Raw genomic sequence first — 17,398 nt, forward strand, 5'->3', positions numbered from 1 at the left:
TCATAATCTAACTTTTTTGGAACATAAAATATTCATTAATATAAAAAAACTTACTTTTTCTGTAATGACATTCCACCCTCTTCAAAGGCACATGGACCAGAACAGCTGAGCTTCTGCTCACTTAGCTGAAGTGCTTAGGTAGTTGCAACATCCTATCTGTTACTCCTTCTGAAGCTGAGACATTTTTGCTAAAAGTTCCTCCTCTGTGTCCTGCTCTTCCTTAGTCAGCTAGAGGAACTTTTGTTGGCGCAAGCTTGATAAATTTTAAATTAAATAAATTAAAGATAAAATTTCCTTTTATCTTCCAGGAGCTCTTGGCTTTGGGCAGTTTAATATTAAACTCTTTTCCTGCTCTTGACCACTTAGGTTTGTGGAGTGTGTGTGAAACTGTATTATTATCATTACTCCGGACTATTCCAAACTTCTGTAATCCAAACTTTCAATATTCCTCCTGGATTTTCCTTCAATCTCCCTACCTTTCTTTGTAGTTTGTGGGTGGTGTGATCATTTCTCTTTCCTGATCATTCTCACTCTGTTCCATATTTTTCACACATACATACGCATACATACATATCTATATAAAATCAATTTTTTGTTGCTTCCAATGGTGAATAGTATCCAGATGTGAGAAACTGTCTCTCTACAAGGTTAACATATTCCACAAATTATTTAATCAGACTTGTATGAAAGATTAGTAAGTTTACTTTTTTCAACATGCTACTTCTTTGAAGTTAACAATGATATTAACAATATGTTTCCTTGTTATTATCTTTCAATTATCAGGGAATTAATTTCTGCTTGATCATGCAGTATGGATTTTCTCCTAATAAAGCTGTATATGGTCAGTTAGAATTTAGATCATAGGTGGATTTCTATTTCTAGAAGCAAATTTCTATTTCTAGAAGCAAATAACTACACAACATTAGTGACATGCAATTTAAAAATTTGTTTCTGTGGATTTTGCTAGTTGAAAATGCAGTTTAATTGCAGTCCTGGAATATATTTTGCCTGTTCTCATTATAGTATCTGCATTTTCCTTATGCCAAATCGCTTACAGTTGAAACAATTCAGATTGTGCAAGCTCTGTCCTTCATTCCTCAATGTTCTTTTCAGCAATTTGTAATAATTTCTATTCCTGCAGTTGATTGACATGTTTCTTATTTGTTTTAGCTCTCAACGGATAAAACAGTAAAAGTTCTGAATATTTTGGAAAAGAATATTCAAGATGGATCCAAGCTTTCTACTTTGCTTAACCACGTGAGTTTGAAATTTCATAATTTCACTCCATTGTGCAGAGTAGTTTTCTTCATTTGAATCCTATTTAGTGATAGATTCAAATACTCTGTGTGTGTGAAAGGGCTGATATAATGTCTGTGATAAAAATTTGCCAAATTTTGATACTTGATGCAAAATTCAATTAATTGTGATTTTTCATAGTTGTCGCTTACATTTTTGTAGTTGTCATTACTATGTTTTACTGTAGCAGTGACAACTAACTGTATTGGGAGCAACTGTATTTTCTTTTGTTTAATTATAGATATTATAGTCATCTTGAAATATTCATGGTAATTCTGATGTAATTTGCATTGTTGGACATTTCTTTGTTATGTGTCCATAAAACATCCTTACAAAATGGAAGAAATACTGGAGTTTTCATGTAGAGTCTATCTTTCTCCTGAGCATTAAGGAGGAAGTTTAAGTGTTCTTACACTACAAAGTGGCAGTGTCAGCATAAATAAAATTAATAGGAAGTTTAGTATTTTAGGATGGGTTTTTTCCCATGTATACCTAAAACTGCTTAAAGATTTTGAGGTTTTATGAGGCTGATGTTCCATATTTCATATTTAATGTATTTATTTATACACTTTCTATTCAATGCAATATTGCAGCAAGATTAGAATTGAGTTTTAAAGAAAAAACCTCCTCATCTGTAGAAATAAGAGAGTAGTAGTTTATATCAGAAAGGAAGAATTTGAACTTGCACATGAAAACCAGACACATTATTGGTACCTAAATACTTTTATCTAGATAGTTCGTAGGGGTTTCAAAGTTTCAGTATATGGTTCTGAATGCGTTGGGCAATAAAAAGGAAGTACTGGTTTACCTGGTCTACTTCATTGTGATGAAGTCTTTATGTTAATGATTTTAAAGTGACATTTTTATTTTAGTTTTTTGAAGTAAAATTCAAAATTATTTAGAAGTTAATTAAATTGTCCAGTGCTTGCAATTCAGAGGCAAACTTGGATAAAAAAAAGAAACTTAAAAAAAACCAAAAAAACCCACTAGTTTTAGATTTTCTTAAAACTATTAAAAATTATTCAAATAATTGTAGCAAAGAAAGTCTCTCCTAAGATTTAAGGTTGCTACTTTTCCAGTGCAGTGAAAATATCTTACCTCCATGTCAGTGTATTTTTCACAGGCAGAGGATGCTTTAATATTAATTTCATTTCCATGATAATTAGATGAAACACTTTTTTTTCCCTTAAGGTGTCATTTGTGTACATAGCAAATTCCATAAAGCCATTGTATCTGAGAAGTTTTCAGGGACCTCTTGATTTGCAGATTTTTGTTGATTCTCTAATTATGTATATCATGTATATAATGTGCTGTTCTATTGGTTCAAGTTCTCTTACCCCAAAAGCAAAAAGCTGTTGCAGTTTCACCGACCTCTGATCTTCACAAGGAATGCCAACAGTGTTGAGATGTGGGATCATATAGGTAGTAAAGACCCTTTTTCTCTGGAGGCTCTGTCTGTACCAGAGAAGCTATGATAAATTCTACCGAGCTTTGCTGTAATAATGTTATTACAGTATTTAAGTAGTGCTGGATTATCATATTTAACCTCATCTGTGTTTGTTTTGGTACCTCATATAAACATAGTAATAGAGAGACTCAGTATCCTAAGGTAATCTAAAAGGACATATTTGATAAGAGGTTGATAGTAGGTGTGTTGGTCCATGAAGCAGTTGGTCCAGAAAAAGTTGTGTACTTAGAGATTTCATGGACTTGCAACAGTCTTTTTGTATAAGAATTCCCTCTAGTGGCAGAAATCATATGGATCAAAGCAGCAACTGGTACCATTGAAGAAAACACCAGATGAAGGAATTAGATTTTGCTTAATGTACATTGGTCTTAAATAGAGCATGCAGCAGTCTTCCCTCATAGTGCTTCCCAGTGAGACACAGAAACCTTCTTTGTGTTTTAACAGAAGAATACAGAATACAGGAATTTGAAGACCAGTAGCTTAGAGAGACATTACAAACTTGTTGCTTGAAAAACTAATATTACTTGATTTTAAAAATAAATTATTTTAGTATCATAAAGGAAATACAATATTTTATACATGAATGTTATGTAAGCATATTAATGTAATGTTATTTTCTTTAACTTGGTCAGAATAAAAATTTGATTTCTTGTTCATACTCTCCTATTTTTCTTGCCTGTTGCAGAATAATGACACTGAAGATGAGGAGAGATTATGGCGAGATCTTATTATGGAAAGAGTGACAAAATCTGCTGATGCTTGTCTTACTGCTATCAATATTATGACATCACCAAATATGCCTAAAGCTGTATATATTGAGGACGTAATAGAAAGAGTTATTCAGTACACAAAATTTCATTTGCAGAACACTCTCTATCCTCAGTATGATCCTGTGTATAGAGTGGATCCTCATGGTGGTTAGTATGCTAAGAAATCTTTCCATATTTAAAGCTATAAAAAGTCAGTCATCTGCTGTATGATGATGTAAATGACTTTCTGAAATAAGAATTTTTGTATGCAGCTTTTATACTAATAGTCCTTTCTTATCACATACAATATCCTGAATTAATGCACTGTTAGCTTGAGGATGAGGAAACAGAGTAAAAATCAATGAAATGTGTCATCTGAAGAACTAAGTCATGTAACACCTTGGTTTACTGTAATAATGTCAATGTAGCTAAAGTATTTAGAAGTTTGAAGTTCAACTTTTATGTGTAGTTATTATGTGTTGAAATAAGTGATTTCATAGTAATATGTAATATGACCAGCCATGTATAGCCATGTATATAATGATTTGTTTCAAGGAAAGCTATTTAGCTTCTAGCCATTTGTTTTCATAGACATATCTACAGGTGCGTGGCTCCAATTTCAAGATCCTTTTTTTAAATGACAGGTCCAGCACTTAGAGTAATTATGAAAAATATTTATCATGTGAAATTCCTGCTTTTAAGCTGATGCTACTGAGTAGTTTTTCTAAACTGCTTTTGCAAAGCTGTAATCATGCGGTTGTTTTGGGGGCACTTTGTGAGGAAGATCATCTTTCCAGTATTTGAAACACTGAAATTATTAACGAATATGTGTTTTATTTTCTAGGTGGTGTTTTAAGTTCAAAAGCAAAACGTGCCAAGTGTTCCACCCACAAGCAAAGAGTTATAGTGATGTTGTATAACAAAGTTTGTGACATTGTCAGCAGCTTGTCAGAGTTGCTCGAGATACAGCTTCTCACTGATACAACTATTCTTCAGGTAGGTTTTTTTCAGAATTCCTGTCCAAAAATGTTAGCTTTGCTTTTCCTAAAGTAAATGTGAAGTATAATTGTCTCGGGGAAGTTTGAAATGAGTACAAGCTCTTGAATCCTTAACATCAGAGTGGCTAGTTTGTTCTGTAGTATGTCATTTGCATCTTCTCTTCTGCATTTAAGAAAAGTTTAACCTGCTTGTTTTGAGATATAGAGTAGAATCATCTACACTGGAGAAGATCCTTAAGAACATCAAGTCTAAACTGCCAAGTGCACCACTAAAACCATGTCCTTGAACATTCTATCTACATGTCTTTCAAATATCCACGGGGATGTTGGCTGAACTGCTTCCATGGGCACTTAAAATCTAATCTATACCTCCCTGGCACAACTCATGGCCCCTTTCCTTTGTCTTGTCCCTTGTTAGCTGGGAGAACAGACCAGCCTCACCTGGCTACACACTCCTTTCAGGGTGTTGTAGAAGACTATGAGGTCTGCCTTGGAGCCTCCTCTTCTCCACACAGCCTGATACCCCCTCAGCCACGCCTCATAAGACCTGTGCCTTAATTTAATAACTTTATTTGCAAATAATATGAAGTAATTGTTGAATGCCTTACTTGCTGAATGAATAACCAACTTGTGAAACTGCCTAAGTACCAGTTTGTTAGTACTATATACTTAAAATAACTTCTATCCATTGATAGGTGTCATCGATGGGAATAACACCTTTCTTTGTAGAAAATGTCAGTGAGCTACAGTTATGTGCCATCAAATTAGTGACTGCAGTAAGTACTTTCTAATTTGTGGGTTCTTGTGCCTGTCCTGCTGAGATTTCTTAGGGCATTTACGTAGATTGTATTTTCTGTCTGGTAGAGAATTGGACTGTAGAATTAATGCTATTCTTGCATGGGTTTACAGTTTGATATCAATATGGAAATAGTGTTGTATCTACCTGAGCTGCTCCTATTTGCAGAGTACTGTATAGAAAGAAATTGTCTATTTCAAGCAAGAGGCTTCTTAATTTTGATTGTCAGTTAAAGTGTAAACACAAACTCCTTCCTCTTACCTGTCCCTTTTTTATTTTAAGAAATCTCTTTTTTAAAAAACTTTAATCCTAGCTGTGTCGTTTTCATTATTTCCTGTGTTCAGATTTGAACTTGTGCAATAAGTCATAGAACTAGTATGGTATTTCTGTATAATAGGACAAATTATTTTCCTCAGAACGGACTATCTAAAAACAGTCTCAGCATAGGTAAAATATTATTTCAGGAAAAATGTAGTGGAACACAAATGTCCTTGTTCAAGTGGGAGATTTTAGTCATTGTAAGAATATACTTCGGTATTCTGCCCAAACAAAAAGGGAGGCAAAATCAACAGTTCTGATTCTGAAAATTGAAAGAACGTATCATATCAGGCATTAACATTAAAGCCTGGCATATGAAGTAAAACTGTTTTCTCAAATGTACTCTGCAACAGAGTATGTGTTCACGTAAAGTGTGTTACAACAGAGTTTTCCTTTGTACTTAGAGAAATAAATACTAAGTCCAAATACTTAGTAGTATACTGTTTGACTTTCCTTGATAGTGTGTTATATCATTGACAAAAATATTTTCAATAGAAGATATTTTCAAGACTTGTTGCACATTTCTGTTATATAAAGATTTTTTTAAATTCTCTATTTGGAAAAGTTTTTATATATATTTTAAGGAAATACTTGCATTGAGAAAGCAACTCATTAACAATAAGGTGTATTGTCATTTATTGAAGAGTCATGTGAAGTGTATGCTGTCATATAATTATTTACAATATGTTAAAAAAGCTATATTTTATGTAACAATAAATCAGTGTCTAATAATCGTGTAACTATTAAAAAGGTGTTCTCCCGGTATGAAAAACACAGACAGCTAATATTAGAAGAAATTTTCACTTCACTTGCGCGGCTACCAACTAGCAAGAGGAGTTTGAGAAACTTCAGGTAACTTCTGATGTAAATAATAACTTGTAGACTATAGCATTTATAATTTCGTAAATTTTTGCAGGTTGAGATTTCAAAACAAATTGTTCAACAAATATCTTGTAATAATTACTCGATTTTATGCTATCACTTTAGTGTCTATTTAGAAGCATAATTGAAGCATTATTTTTCTCACTTAAAATGTGAATGTGTGTAATATTAGTGAGTGTTGAGGATTATTTTTTATGGGTCAATTCTTTAATTCTGTTTGTATGGAGTTACATAATTTTTTCATTGCTAAATCTTTGTAGGAAAATTTTGACTGAACTGCTTTGAGGATACACTCAGAGCACTCTTTTCACCAAGGGAATCAGTTTCATACCCATATCATCTCATACATCAGGGTGTACCACCTTTTGATGTTGTTAAGTGTAGCAATAAGATGATGTTGGTGTGTTTATGGGTAGTAAACTCATACTATTTTTGAGGTTACATCAGGGAGAAACATGGTCTTCTTATCAACTTAAGATAGTTGCCTGCTGAAGTTTGTAGTATGCAATGCTGCTGCAGATTATTGTAGGTGTAGCCCTTGTAAAAGTCAGTCTAGGTCATGGTCATTATTTCCTCTTTTCTGAAAGTCACATACATTTCACATACATTAAATACTGCAGAAAAATTATTACAGCAACAGTTTGGTGTGTTTTGTTGTGTTGGAGCGAACATGATGTTATACATAATGAGCTTATTATTAAGCATTTTAGCAGGTAGATGTTTGTTATTAAATATTCCTGTAGCTGTTTCAGCCAGTGAACTGTGTGCTGTTTCAGTTCACCTCTTCTGTGCAAGAGCAATACTTACTGGTTTTGTTAGGTTAAATGTTACACTGCATAAAAAGAAGCAAATTAATAGATTAATGTCTCGAATGTGGATTTTTAGCAGTGAAATATCTTTCTTTCACATAATTTTTGAAAGATGCTACTTAGGAGCAAAAATTTTTCTTGTGTTTTGTCCTTTTTGTCCTTTTAGTGTTAAAATTGTCTTTTGTTGTTAACAGGTTAAACAGCAGTGACACTGATGGAGAGCCTATGTACATTCAGATGGTAACAGCACTAGTTCTGCAACTTATTCAGTGTGTGGTGCACTTACCATCAGCAGACAAGGATTCTAATTCAGAGGAGGAATCAAACAAGAAAGTATGATATTTTAAAAAGCCTTTTTTCATGCATGTGTACAAAAATTATTTATGTGTGTTCATAGGTATAGTACATTACTACAGTGTTGTAGTAATCAAGCATTGTAATTTTCTGATGCATAAGAAATGCTGATCTGGAAATCATAGATCTATGCTGAGATAATAGACAAATGTGTCTTGTTATTTTTAGGTGGATCAAGATGTGCTTATTACTAACTCATATGAAACAGCCATGAGGACAGCACAAAATTTCCTTTCTATTTTTCTTAAGAAGTAAGTATACTGTTGCATTCTTTATTATATTGATAAATCCAGCTCCAGATGAATACTTTGAAACCTGGCCACTGAACAGTGATAAATGCCTATTCATAAAGTTATTTATAATAATATAGCTTTATAAATGCCAAAGAGAGCCTCTTGCCTAGACAAAAATGTTTACAGAAAAGAAATTCTGCAGTGTTCTTCATATATTTAAGAAGCTGTCTCACAGTTCATGTAGAATTCCTTTATTATGGGTTTCTAACATAGCTGAAGCCTGGAAGAGAAGGCTGAGCAAATACTTAAGAGGTGAAGTCGTGCTGATTTGGTCATCAGATATAAAAATCCAGAAATTATTTCCACTGAGCTAAAGTTAAGAGTGTCAATAGCTCGAAAAGAAATGAAAAATGTACCTGAATTAACTATAGGATTTCAAAGAACAAGTCTTTAGGTTTGTATTGAATTAATTACAGTTTTTCAGCTAAAGCTGAAAAGCTATTTAATAATCCATCTAGCAATTTCATGCTTCTGATGTTAAACTTAGGGATGATATATAGAAGTCAAAAAGTATCAGGTACGTTAACTTTTGGTGTCTTTTTATTGTTGGTTTGGTTTGTTGGTTGTTTGGCTGGTGTTCTTTTAGCATTCTGATTGTAACCTTTGTGAAGCATAATACTGAGATGTGCTTCACTATGAGATAAATGAAACCAAGCTTAAAGAATATAAACACACCAACTCTTAAATATCCTACTCTAGCTTCATTTTTCTAATTCTACCTACTTTGTCTATCCAAGTTAATACAGACTTAATACAACTAAAAATAAAAATCTTAGCAACAAAATTCTGCTGTCATGGATTAGATGCTTTATTTCCAGTGCAACTTGGAGGGATAACTGTTGAAGCTATTTCTGTACAAACAAATTTTCTGCTAGTATTTCAGATTTGTTTTCTTGGAATTGCGTAAAGCTGGTTTTTCTGATTAAACATAGAATTATTTCTGTTTATATCAGAATAAAAAACTTTATATGGCTGTTAAATTTGCTTACAAAAAGCATTTTCCTGTTAACAGGTGTGGCAGTAAACAAGGGGAGGAAGATTACAGGCCACTGTTCGAGAACTTTATTCAAGATCTTCTTTCAACAGTCAATAAACCAGAATGGCCAGCTGCAGAGTTGCTACTTAGTTTACTAGGAAGGCTATTGGTAAGGGATTCTTGTTTTTAACTACATTAATTTATTTCTTATTACAATGAAGAAGACTTGTTTATTTCTGCTAAATAAACACTACTACTCTAGGAATGCTTTCTGATTGTTGACACACATGCAGCATATAAGGATTTCCTTGCGTGTAACATTACTATGCAATACATAAATAATAGAATTTTGTTTAGAGGATCAGTCATATAGAACTTGTTAAAAATAGTATGTATAGTTTCTCTTGGAAGTCTAGTTTCACTATTTGATTACATTTTCAACATTAAAAAGTGTCATTTCATAGCATCTTACAAGTGCATATATTTATTTGTAGTAAAGTCAGCCTAACAGCTGTAACTATATGTATTAAGTATCTGCTCTGCACTATTCTCTTAGTGCTGAAGCAGAAAACAACTCAGTATTTGGTTTTTTACAACTACAGCAAATGCTTATGACATTTACAGAATGGGAATGTTTGTTAGTGTGTTTTTTGAGTGTTGCTCTTCAGTATTGTAATCTAATTAATACAGTAATTTGAGCTGCTTCTTGAAAAAGTATTGTATGGTCTTGTGCTTGGTAAAATGTAGCTTTATATTTGTGTGAATAATAAGGAGATAGCATTATGGTGCTTAAAATCTCTGATGTTGGAGATACGCTGTGCTAGTTGTCCAGTTTGTGTAATGAAAAAATGCATTTAAAAAAACTCTGACAGACATATTTGTAGAGCAAGAGACACCCAATAAAAAAGAAATATTTCTATAAAGTAATGTATGTGTGATGTAATAGTAAATTATATAATTTTATGCAATATAGAAGTTAGGTGGAAATTTTAATAAGGTAAAGCTATCTTTTGTGAGAAGAATCTCTGTGGCATAAATAAATATTTATTTTTAAATGTCTATTCTGCTTTTCTTAGGTTCACCAGTTCAGTAACAAATCCACAGAAATGGCATTAAGAGTTGCATCACTTGACTATCTTGGAACTGTAGCAGCAAGACTGAGGAAAGATGCAGTCACTAGCAAAATGGATCAAGGCTCTTTAGCCAGAATCCTCAAACAGGTGTGTGAGACATCCACAACAACTGGATGGAGATCTATCCATTCAAATCTTTGACATTTGTAAATATACTTGAAAAATTGACGTTATGGAGAATCAGTCTTAATTCACTGTTTAGGTTTCTGAATCAAATATACACAATTTATAAGTATCACATTTGTTAACTCATGTCTTGACTGTACCATTTCTGTAGTATTCCTATAAATTAATTAATTATAGTTGTTAGTTTTCTTGTGACGATACGGAAGACATAATAGAGTAACAGTTGGATTCTATCTTAAGGGGCCTTAAAAACACATATGAACCTGCATTTGCTATTGCAAAGAGGAACCTGAGCTTCTGGCACTCAAATACATACTTTAGAGAGTAAATCTATGAGTCTTGCAGGGCTAGTTTTTACGTGGCATGGTTTGAGGTTTTGGGGGTGTTTTGGTGTTCTCCTCTCTGCAGCTGCACAGAGGAGAGAAAATGTAAGGAAGGGTCCATGGGTTGGGATAAGGACCAGGACAGATCACTCACCAAATACCAACAGAGCCAAAACAGGCTTAACTTAGATATGTGAAGTGAATTTATTATTAGCAAAATCAGATCAGGATAATGAGAAGTAAAACAAACCCTTAGAAACACCTTTGCACTCTATTCCCTCCTTCTATCTACCTCCTCCCCAACAATGCAAGGAGACAGGGAATGGGAGTTTATCAGTATAAACCAGTTCATCACCTGGGGCTTCTCTTGCTGCACCGTGGGGTCCCTCCTGTGGGATTCAGTTCTCCATGAACTTCTCCAGCATGGCTCCATCTCATGGACAGCAGCTCCCTGCAAATTACTGCAGTATGAGTGCATCCCATGGGCAGCAGCACCCCTCAAACACTGGGTCACTCTTCAGGGGGTGCAGTCCTTCACGGACCGGCTGCTCCAGCCTGGGAGCAGGGCCCTCTTCCCACAGGTCTCCCTCAGGCTCCTCTCAGGCACCCACCTGCTCTGCTGTGGCTCCTCCAGGGGCTGCAGGGGCATCTCTGCATTCCTGTGCCTGGAGCATTTCTGCCCCCTCCTCCTTCACTGACCCTTATGTCTGCAGGTAGACAGTACCATCCATAATTGTGGGAAGTGTGTTCTGTACAGTGCCATCAATCAGAGTAGACTGTTGTATTACTTATAAATTTGTAAGAGAAGAACAATGTGTACAATGCAGCTGATCTTCACTTTCCAGTCAAATGGCAAGAAAATAAGAAAATCCACTTGCTGTTGTCATCAGAAACTTAAATTATAATCTAATTATTCAGAAATCAACTCAGACCTCTACAGATTTTTCTTCCCTGCTAAATTGAATACTTCTGTTGGAGATTTTCTTCTGCGTTCTGATATCATTACCACAATATTAGTCAATGATTGCCAAATGCATATAGGGCTCCCTGCTGTGGTTTGGACCCATGATTCATAGAATAAGTTTTAGAAGAAAATCTATTCTCTTTGACATCTTCAAACATTATTTTTTTTTTTAGGAATAGATTGTCCAGTTTATTTGAATACTTGTGCATGCTTTTCATTAGTTTACCTCTTGATACACAGATGTTTTGGACTTGTTAATGTTACTTTGCTTGCTGATGTTTGCAAGCTATGTTACATGCTGCATACATGTCAAGATTCTCAGTTGATGCTGTTAGTACAGAACTGAAGATGGTTTTAAGTTAGAAGGTTCATAGCTGACGAAGAAATTTTTTTTTCTGACTGGAGAATTTAAAACCAAAAATTATTCTTCTATTTTCATTTTAATTATTGAATATTATTTTTTAAAGGATTCACAGTTTCTTTTTGTTTTTTCTGGGATTTTTATTTGTTCAACAGTAGTTAGGCAGCTAGTTATTAAGCACCCCTTATACTAAGCCAGTTATCTACAGAATTTCAGGTTTGTCAAAGGCCAGAATTTCTACTCACAATTTGCAAATCAGGGTGGTTTTTTTATATATATATATATGTATATATAAACCTATTCAGTATTATATGTCTTGTAGGCATGCTTTCAACTCTTTTCTGCTGTAACATCAGCAATTGCTAGGATCAGGGTGTTTCAGTGTAATATTGGGGAAATAAAGGTGTTTTCTGATTTTCACCCTCTTTTATTTTTCTGTGATGGAGGGTCCTTGTGCAAGATCACAGAAAAAAAAACTAACCAATTCAGTCAGTCTGTTTTAAAGCCAGTCTCATTCTGATCTTAATGTTTTTCTACTTTATAACTAATTGGTTAAAAAATTAGTAATGCTACAATTATGCAAGCAACTGACTTCAATGTATTTTATATGTGGACATGTAGATTTTCAGATGGTAATTATGACTGTGCAATATTCTTGTTTATAACTATATTTCTACTTCTAACAGGTTTCAGGAGGGGATGATGAAATTCAACAGCTGCAAAAGGCTTTACTAGATTATCTGGATGAGAACACAGAAATTGATGCATCATTAGTGGTAAATTTCAGCTTTCTTTCATCAGGAATGTATATAAATAATTTCAGTAGCACATAATGAAGAAAATTATTTTTTATTATATATATTAGTGCTTCAGTTAAATTGTCACCCTAACATATACTGTTGATTGTGTTTTCTAAAATAATGCTGATGCATTAGATTTTCTGAATTTCATTATAAGTCTGTTAATTTTCTTTTTCTGTATCTGTTTGTTTTGTTTTCTGTTCATCCTGCTCTATTTCTCCAGTTTTCTCGGAAGTTTTATGTAGCTCAGTGGTTCCGTGATACAACTATGGAGACAGAAAAAGCAATTAAATCTCAGAAGGATGAGGATTCATCTGAAGGAACTCATCATGCAAAAGATGTTGAGACCACAGGACAAATCATGCATAGAGCAGAAAGTCGCAAAAAGTTTCTTCGCAGCATCATTAAAACTGCTCCATCTCAGTTCAGCACATTAAAGTATGCTTCTGTACCACTTTCTTCTTTATTAGCCATGCATTTGATGATTTAAATAATTTTTTGGTGAACATATCCTGATTAACACATGGAATTTATTTCAGGATGAATTCTGATACTGTGGACTATGAAGATGCATGTTTGATTGTTCGCTACTTGGCCTCTATGAGGCCGTTTGCCCAGAGCTTCGATATTTATTTGACACAGGTAAACTGTGACTGGAAGTCTTAGTATAGTGAGGCACAGTTGGATTCTGATTCCAAACACTTTCACAGCTCTATGTTATTATCTGTCCATTGTTAAGCATAGGTATTTACAGCTCATGATAACACCGTGTGCTTTCATATTCTGTGTTGATGGCAAAAGTGATTAGGTTTCATTTTCCTGCATGTGTTTTGTATGTTATAATGTGCACACGTAATTTTATTTATTCATATATGGTTATGGCTGTATGCACACAGTAAGAGGATCATTGCAAAGTGTTTAAATAATTTTCACAGCTTCTGTAAGATGCTAATTCATTTGGTAAGATTAACTAATGAAATTGAGCTTAATTTGATTTCAAAGTAAAAGCCGGATTGCCAGTTGTTGCTGTCACTTCGGAACCTGCTGTTTGACCAATGTAGTTTCTTGCTTTTTCTGGGAGAAGGGCACTAACACTGGCACAGTGACATGTTTGAAATTCAGTACTAGTTTAGGTTCCACTACTTAAATTGATCTCCATGCAGAGCCATTCTTAGAGTGCCCTTGTCCAACTTTGCTGTTAAAAGAGCCATGGTGAAAGCCACAGCTGAATGACAAAAGTAGAATTTAAATTTAAGAACCTTATAACCAATTTTAGAGAAGTAGAAAGTCGTGGTAAACACCCATGTTTAGTTTTCAGTGCCATGAAACATCACTTACATGCACCTTTTTATTCTCTGAGAAGATAAACTCAGCTTTTAGTTACTACTATTTTAGAAGTATTATTTGTATGTTATTGTGCTGCATTTTTCTCTTAATTATTATTTGGTACGTTCCCAAAACAATTGAATCTTTGTTTTTGTTCTCTTCTAGATTCTGCGTGTACTTGGTGAAAATGCAATTGCTGTTCGAACAAAAGCCATGAAGTGTTTGTCTGAGGTTGTTGCTGTAGATCCCAGCATTCTAGCCAGGGTAAAAAAGAAAATACCTACCATGCAGATATCACCCTTAAAATATATCTTTATTTCTTATTCTGAATTTTTGTTTCATCTGTTCTTTTAGCTGGATATGCAACGAGGAGTTCATGGGCGGCTAATGGATAACTCCACTAGTGTACGAGAAGCAGCTGTGGAGCTGCTTGGCCGATTTGTGCTCTGTCGTCCTCAGCTTGCTGAGCAGTATTATGACATGCTGATTGAAAGAATACTGGTACGGTGACTTGTGGTATTTATGGTAAAATAAGTGGCATTGGAAAATTTGCTTTTAACTGAGCCTGTTTAATAAATTGGAATTGTTTGAATGGTGATGCTTTTAAGGACAGCCTTGTAAAATGCACCACTTGCTTCTAGGGAGCCTTTATTACATTGAAAGGTGAACTTCTACAGAAAGTCATACAGCATCAGGACCAGGGCTATATTCCTTTTGACTCCATTATTAGTGTTCAAATTAACTGTGTCATGGCTTAAGCCCAAGTAGAAGTTTAGTGCACATCATGCAGCTCCTCACTCAACCCCCACATCTCTTACCCCTACCCTGGTGGAATGAGCCAGGGGATTGCACTAAAATTAACATGTTGAGATATGACTATTTAATAATTGAAAACAAAGTAAAATACAATAAAAATATAAATAATGATAATAAAAAGGAAACAAACCATTGATGCACAAAGCAGTTGCTCACTGTCTGCTGACTGATGCCAGAGCCCCGTTCCCAAACCTAGACTGGCTGTGCTTTCTAATAACTCCCCCTAGTTTATATACCAGGCATGACAGTCTGCAATGCGGAGTATCCATTTGGCCAGTTCGGGTCACCTGTCCTGGTATGCTCCCTCCCAGTTTCTTCTGCTTGCCTCTTCATTGACGGAACATGAGACAAGGAGGGAAAAGAAGTCCTTGACTTAGCCAAAACCAAAACATCAGTGTGTTATCAACACCATTGTCATTCTGAATCTAAAACACAGCACTGTGTTTTAGGCAGATACTGAGAAGAAATCAATTCTACCCTAGCTTTAACCAGGACAAAGAGAAATAAGGAATTTTGCTGCATTTTTGAGGTCTGAAATATAGATCATTGAGGTCAGCTTTTCTATGCTATTTTTAGTGTCTTCAAAGGTTTGTTAGTTTTTTTACAAAAAAGTGGGGGTTTTGTCTAAGGTGTTCAATGTTAATTTAACTGTCGGATAATATTAGCTTCTAGTATCTGTGTCAGGATTTTAGTCAACTACTACACATTTACTATAGGTACATGATAAAATAAGTTTGTGAAGAGAGAAGTAGGTCATGTGCATACAATACTACAGAAAGCAGTTGAACCTGACGTTCAGATTCAACAGATTCTGAGCAAGGTGAAATGAAGTGAAGCTCCTCATCTATCTCCTTAGATGAAGCCTAGTAAAATGGAAATGATTGCCTGCATGTATCTTATCCATAAGCTTTATCCAAAGGCTTAAAGTACTACTATCCTAATCTGTAGGGAATCTTGTGTGTTCCAATAAAGTAGCTAAAGCATCACCATATCTGGCTTGTAAGTTCTTGAGTAAATAAGTGGATTGCAGCATCACGAGCTCTTAGATGGGAGGGTATAGATGGAGAAAGTGTTTCAGCATTCTGGGAACTGAACCAGAGCCTTTAAAACAAATTATGCTGAGCTTTTGTATACATGAATTCCAGAAGATTTTAGTTGCCTTTTCTAAATAAATTTTCCAAGTCAAATTGGGTGATCTTCAAATATTAATTCATATATAGAACATAAACTGATTTGTTTTCAAGAGTGTAATTATTTTCTCTTCACAGGATACTGGTATCAGCGTCAGAAAAAGAGTCATAAAAATACTTAGGGATATCTGCATTGAGCAGCCAACTTTTCCCAAAATTACAGAAATGTGTGTGAAAATGATTCGCAGAGTCAATGATGAAGAAGGCATTAAGGTAGAATGAAACATATCCTTAGAATTTTAATTATTGTTACTTCAGTGTTTCCCTATTTTGACAAAATTAAAAAAGCATTTCATTTCTCCTTTGTAATATTTATGAATTATGAATTTTTAAGAGCTTATATTTTAGCTTTCTGTAATTCTCTCTGACTTAATTATCTTTCTTTTCTATCCTCTGTTTTCTGTATCTTCTTGCTGACAATCAAAATATTTTAAATATTTTCCAGAGATTTTTTTACTTCTTGCAAGTATTTTCTCTGGTGTATCTCTTTTCTAACATGTGAAATTGGCATATAAAACTTTGATATCTGCAAATCAATAGTTTTAAAGTAAAAATTAACTACTTGACATTAATATATGCCATGTGTAATTATTAAAGTTATAAAGTATTAATCTGTGCTAATGTTCAGTGAGGCAATTGTGCCCCCTGAAATGTTGCTTATGTGCTCATTCTCAGAATTTGCAGAAGGGCACAAACGTAATATAATGTGTTAAATCATAAAGCTGACAATGATTATTTTGCTTAATTTGACAAAATAATTTTAAAATTGTTGAGTAATTAGGGACACAGCTGTTGTAATTTTGTATCACACTTTCAGTAAAAATTAAAAATTTTAAAGCTGCAGCAGATATTTTTACCTCTTGAGGTACGTTAATGTAAAGTGACTTTCTGAGAAGACTCTTGATCAACAAGTAGATGAACAGCTAGAGCCAAGGTGCTGCTGGAAAGGGAGGATGACCATGTTCTCTCCCCTCCTTACTCTTACCTTTCTAACAATAAGGAAAAAGGAGACATAAACTTCAATGTGATTTTAACAGTTCCATGAAAGAGAAGTCATTTCGGAATAATTTTTATTCGCTTGCATTCTATTCTATATTGTCCTCCATTCAAAAACATTGGAAGGTAACATACTTCCTATATTTGAGTGTAGAGACTTGGCTTCTCTCTCTTTCCCACCTTGTCACAGCTGTTTTGTAAACTAAAGGAGCCTACCACTGCTGCTGCAGTTCTGCTGAAGGGATTGTTTGTTCAGCTGTCAGCTTCTCAGCTGTGTTTTTCTGAGGAATACCAATTAATGCAGGAAGGTGGTAACTTTATTTTCTGTAGCATCAGTTCCCATTGTTTCTTTTTGATGAAGTTTGGCATGAGATCAGTGTAAGTCCTGTTACAGTAGATCTGGGTCTGTCTCAGATAACATTTC

At 34.3% G+C, this 17,398-nt stretch overlaps 1 protein-coding gene across 7 annotated transcripts in view; it reads left to right on the forward strand.

Moving 5' to 3' along the window:
- Positions 1 to 17,398, forward strand: part of NIPBL (NIPBL cohesin loading factor) — a 154,507-nt gene that overhangs the window by 119,133 nt on the left and 17,976 nt on the right. For all 7 annotated transcript variants that reach the window (XM_074533099.1, XM_074533100.1, XM_014268313.3 and 4 more), the window contains 15 exons: positions 1,171 to 1,257; positions 3,450 to 3,681; positions 4,358 to 4,509; positions 5,207 to 5,287; positions 6,377 to 6,477; positions 7,511 to 7,649; positions 7,839 to 7,921; positions 8,976 to 9,108; positions 10,016 to 10,159; positions 12,533 to 12,622; positions 12,870 to 13,084; positions 13,186 to 13,288; positions 14,138 to 14,236; positions 14,327 to 14,473; positions 16,057 to 16,191. In XM_074533099.1, coding sequence (XP_074389200.1) covers positions 1,171 to 1,257; positions 3,450 to 3,681; positions 4,358 to 4,509; positions 5,207 to 5,287; positions 6,377 to 6,477; positions 7,511 to 7,649; positions 7,839 to 7,921; positions 8,976 to 9,108; positions 10,016 to 10,159; positions 12,533 to 12,622; positions 12,870 to 13,084; positions 13,186 to 13,288; positions 14,138 to 14,236; positions 14,327 to 14,473; positions 16,057 to 16,191 — 1,941 coding nt within the window. The remainder of the gene's footprint in view (positions 1 to 1,170; positions 1,258 to 3,449; positions 3,682 to 4,357; positions 4,510 to 5,206; positions 5,288 to 6,376; positions 6,478 to 7,510; positions 7,650 to 7,838; positions 7,922 to 8,975; positions 9,109 to 10,015; positions 10,160 to 12,532; positions 12,623 to 12,869; positions 13,085 to 13,185; positions 13,289 to 14,137; positions 14,237 to 14,326; positions 14,474 to 16,056; positions 16,192 to 17,398) is intronic.

The sequence above is a fragment of the Zonotrichia albicollis genome, chromosome Z, assembly GCF_047830755.1.
Source record: "Zonotrichia albicollis isolate bZonAlb1 chromosome Z, bZonAlb1.hap1, whole genome shotgun sequence".
Lineage (NCBI taxonomy): Eukaryota > Metazoa > Chordata > Aves > Passeriformes > Passerellidae > Zonotrichia > Zonotrichia albicollis.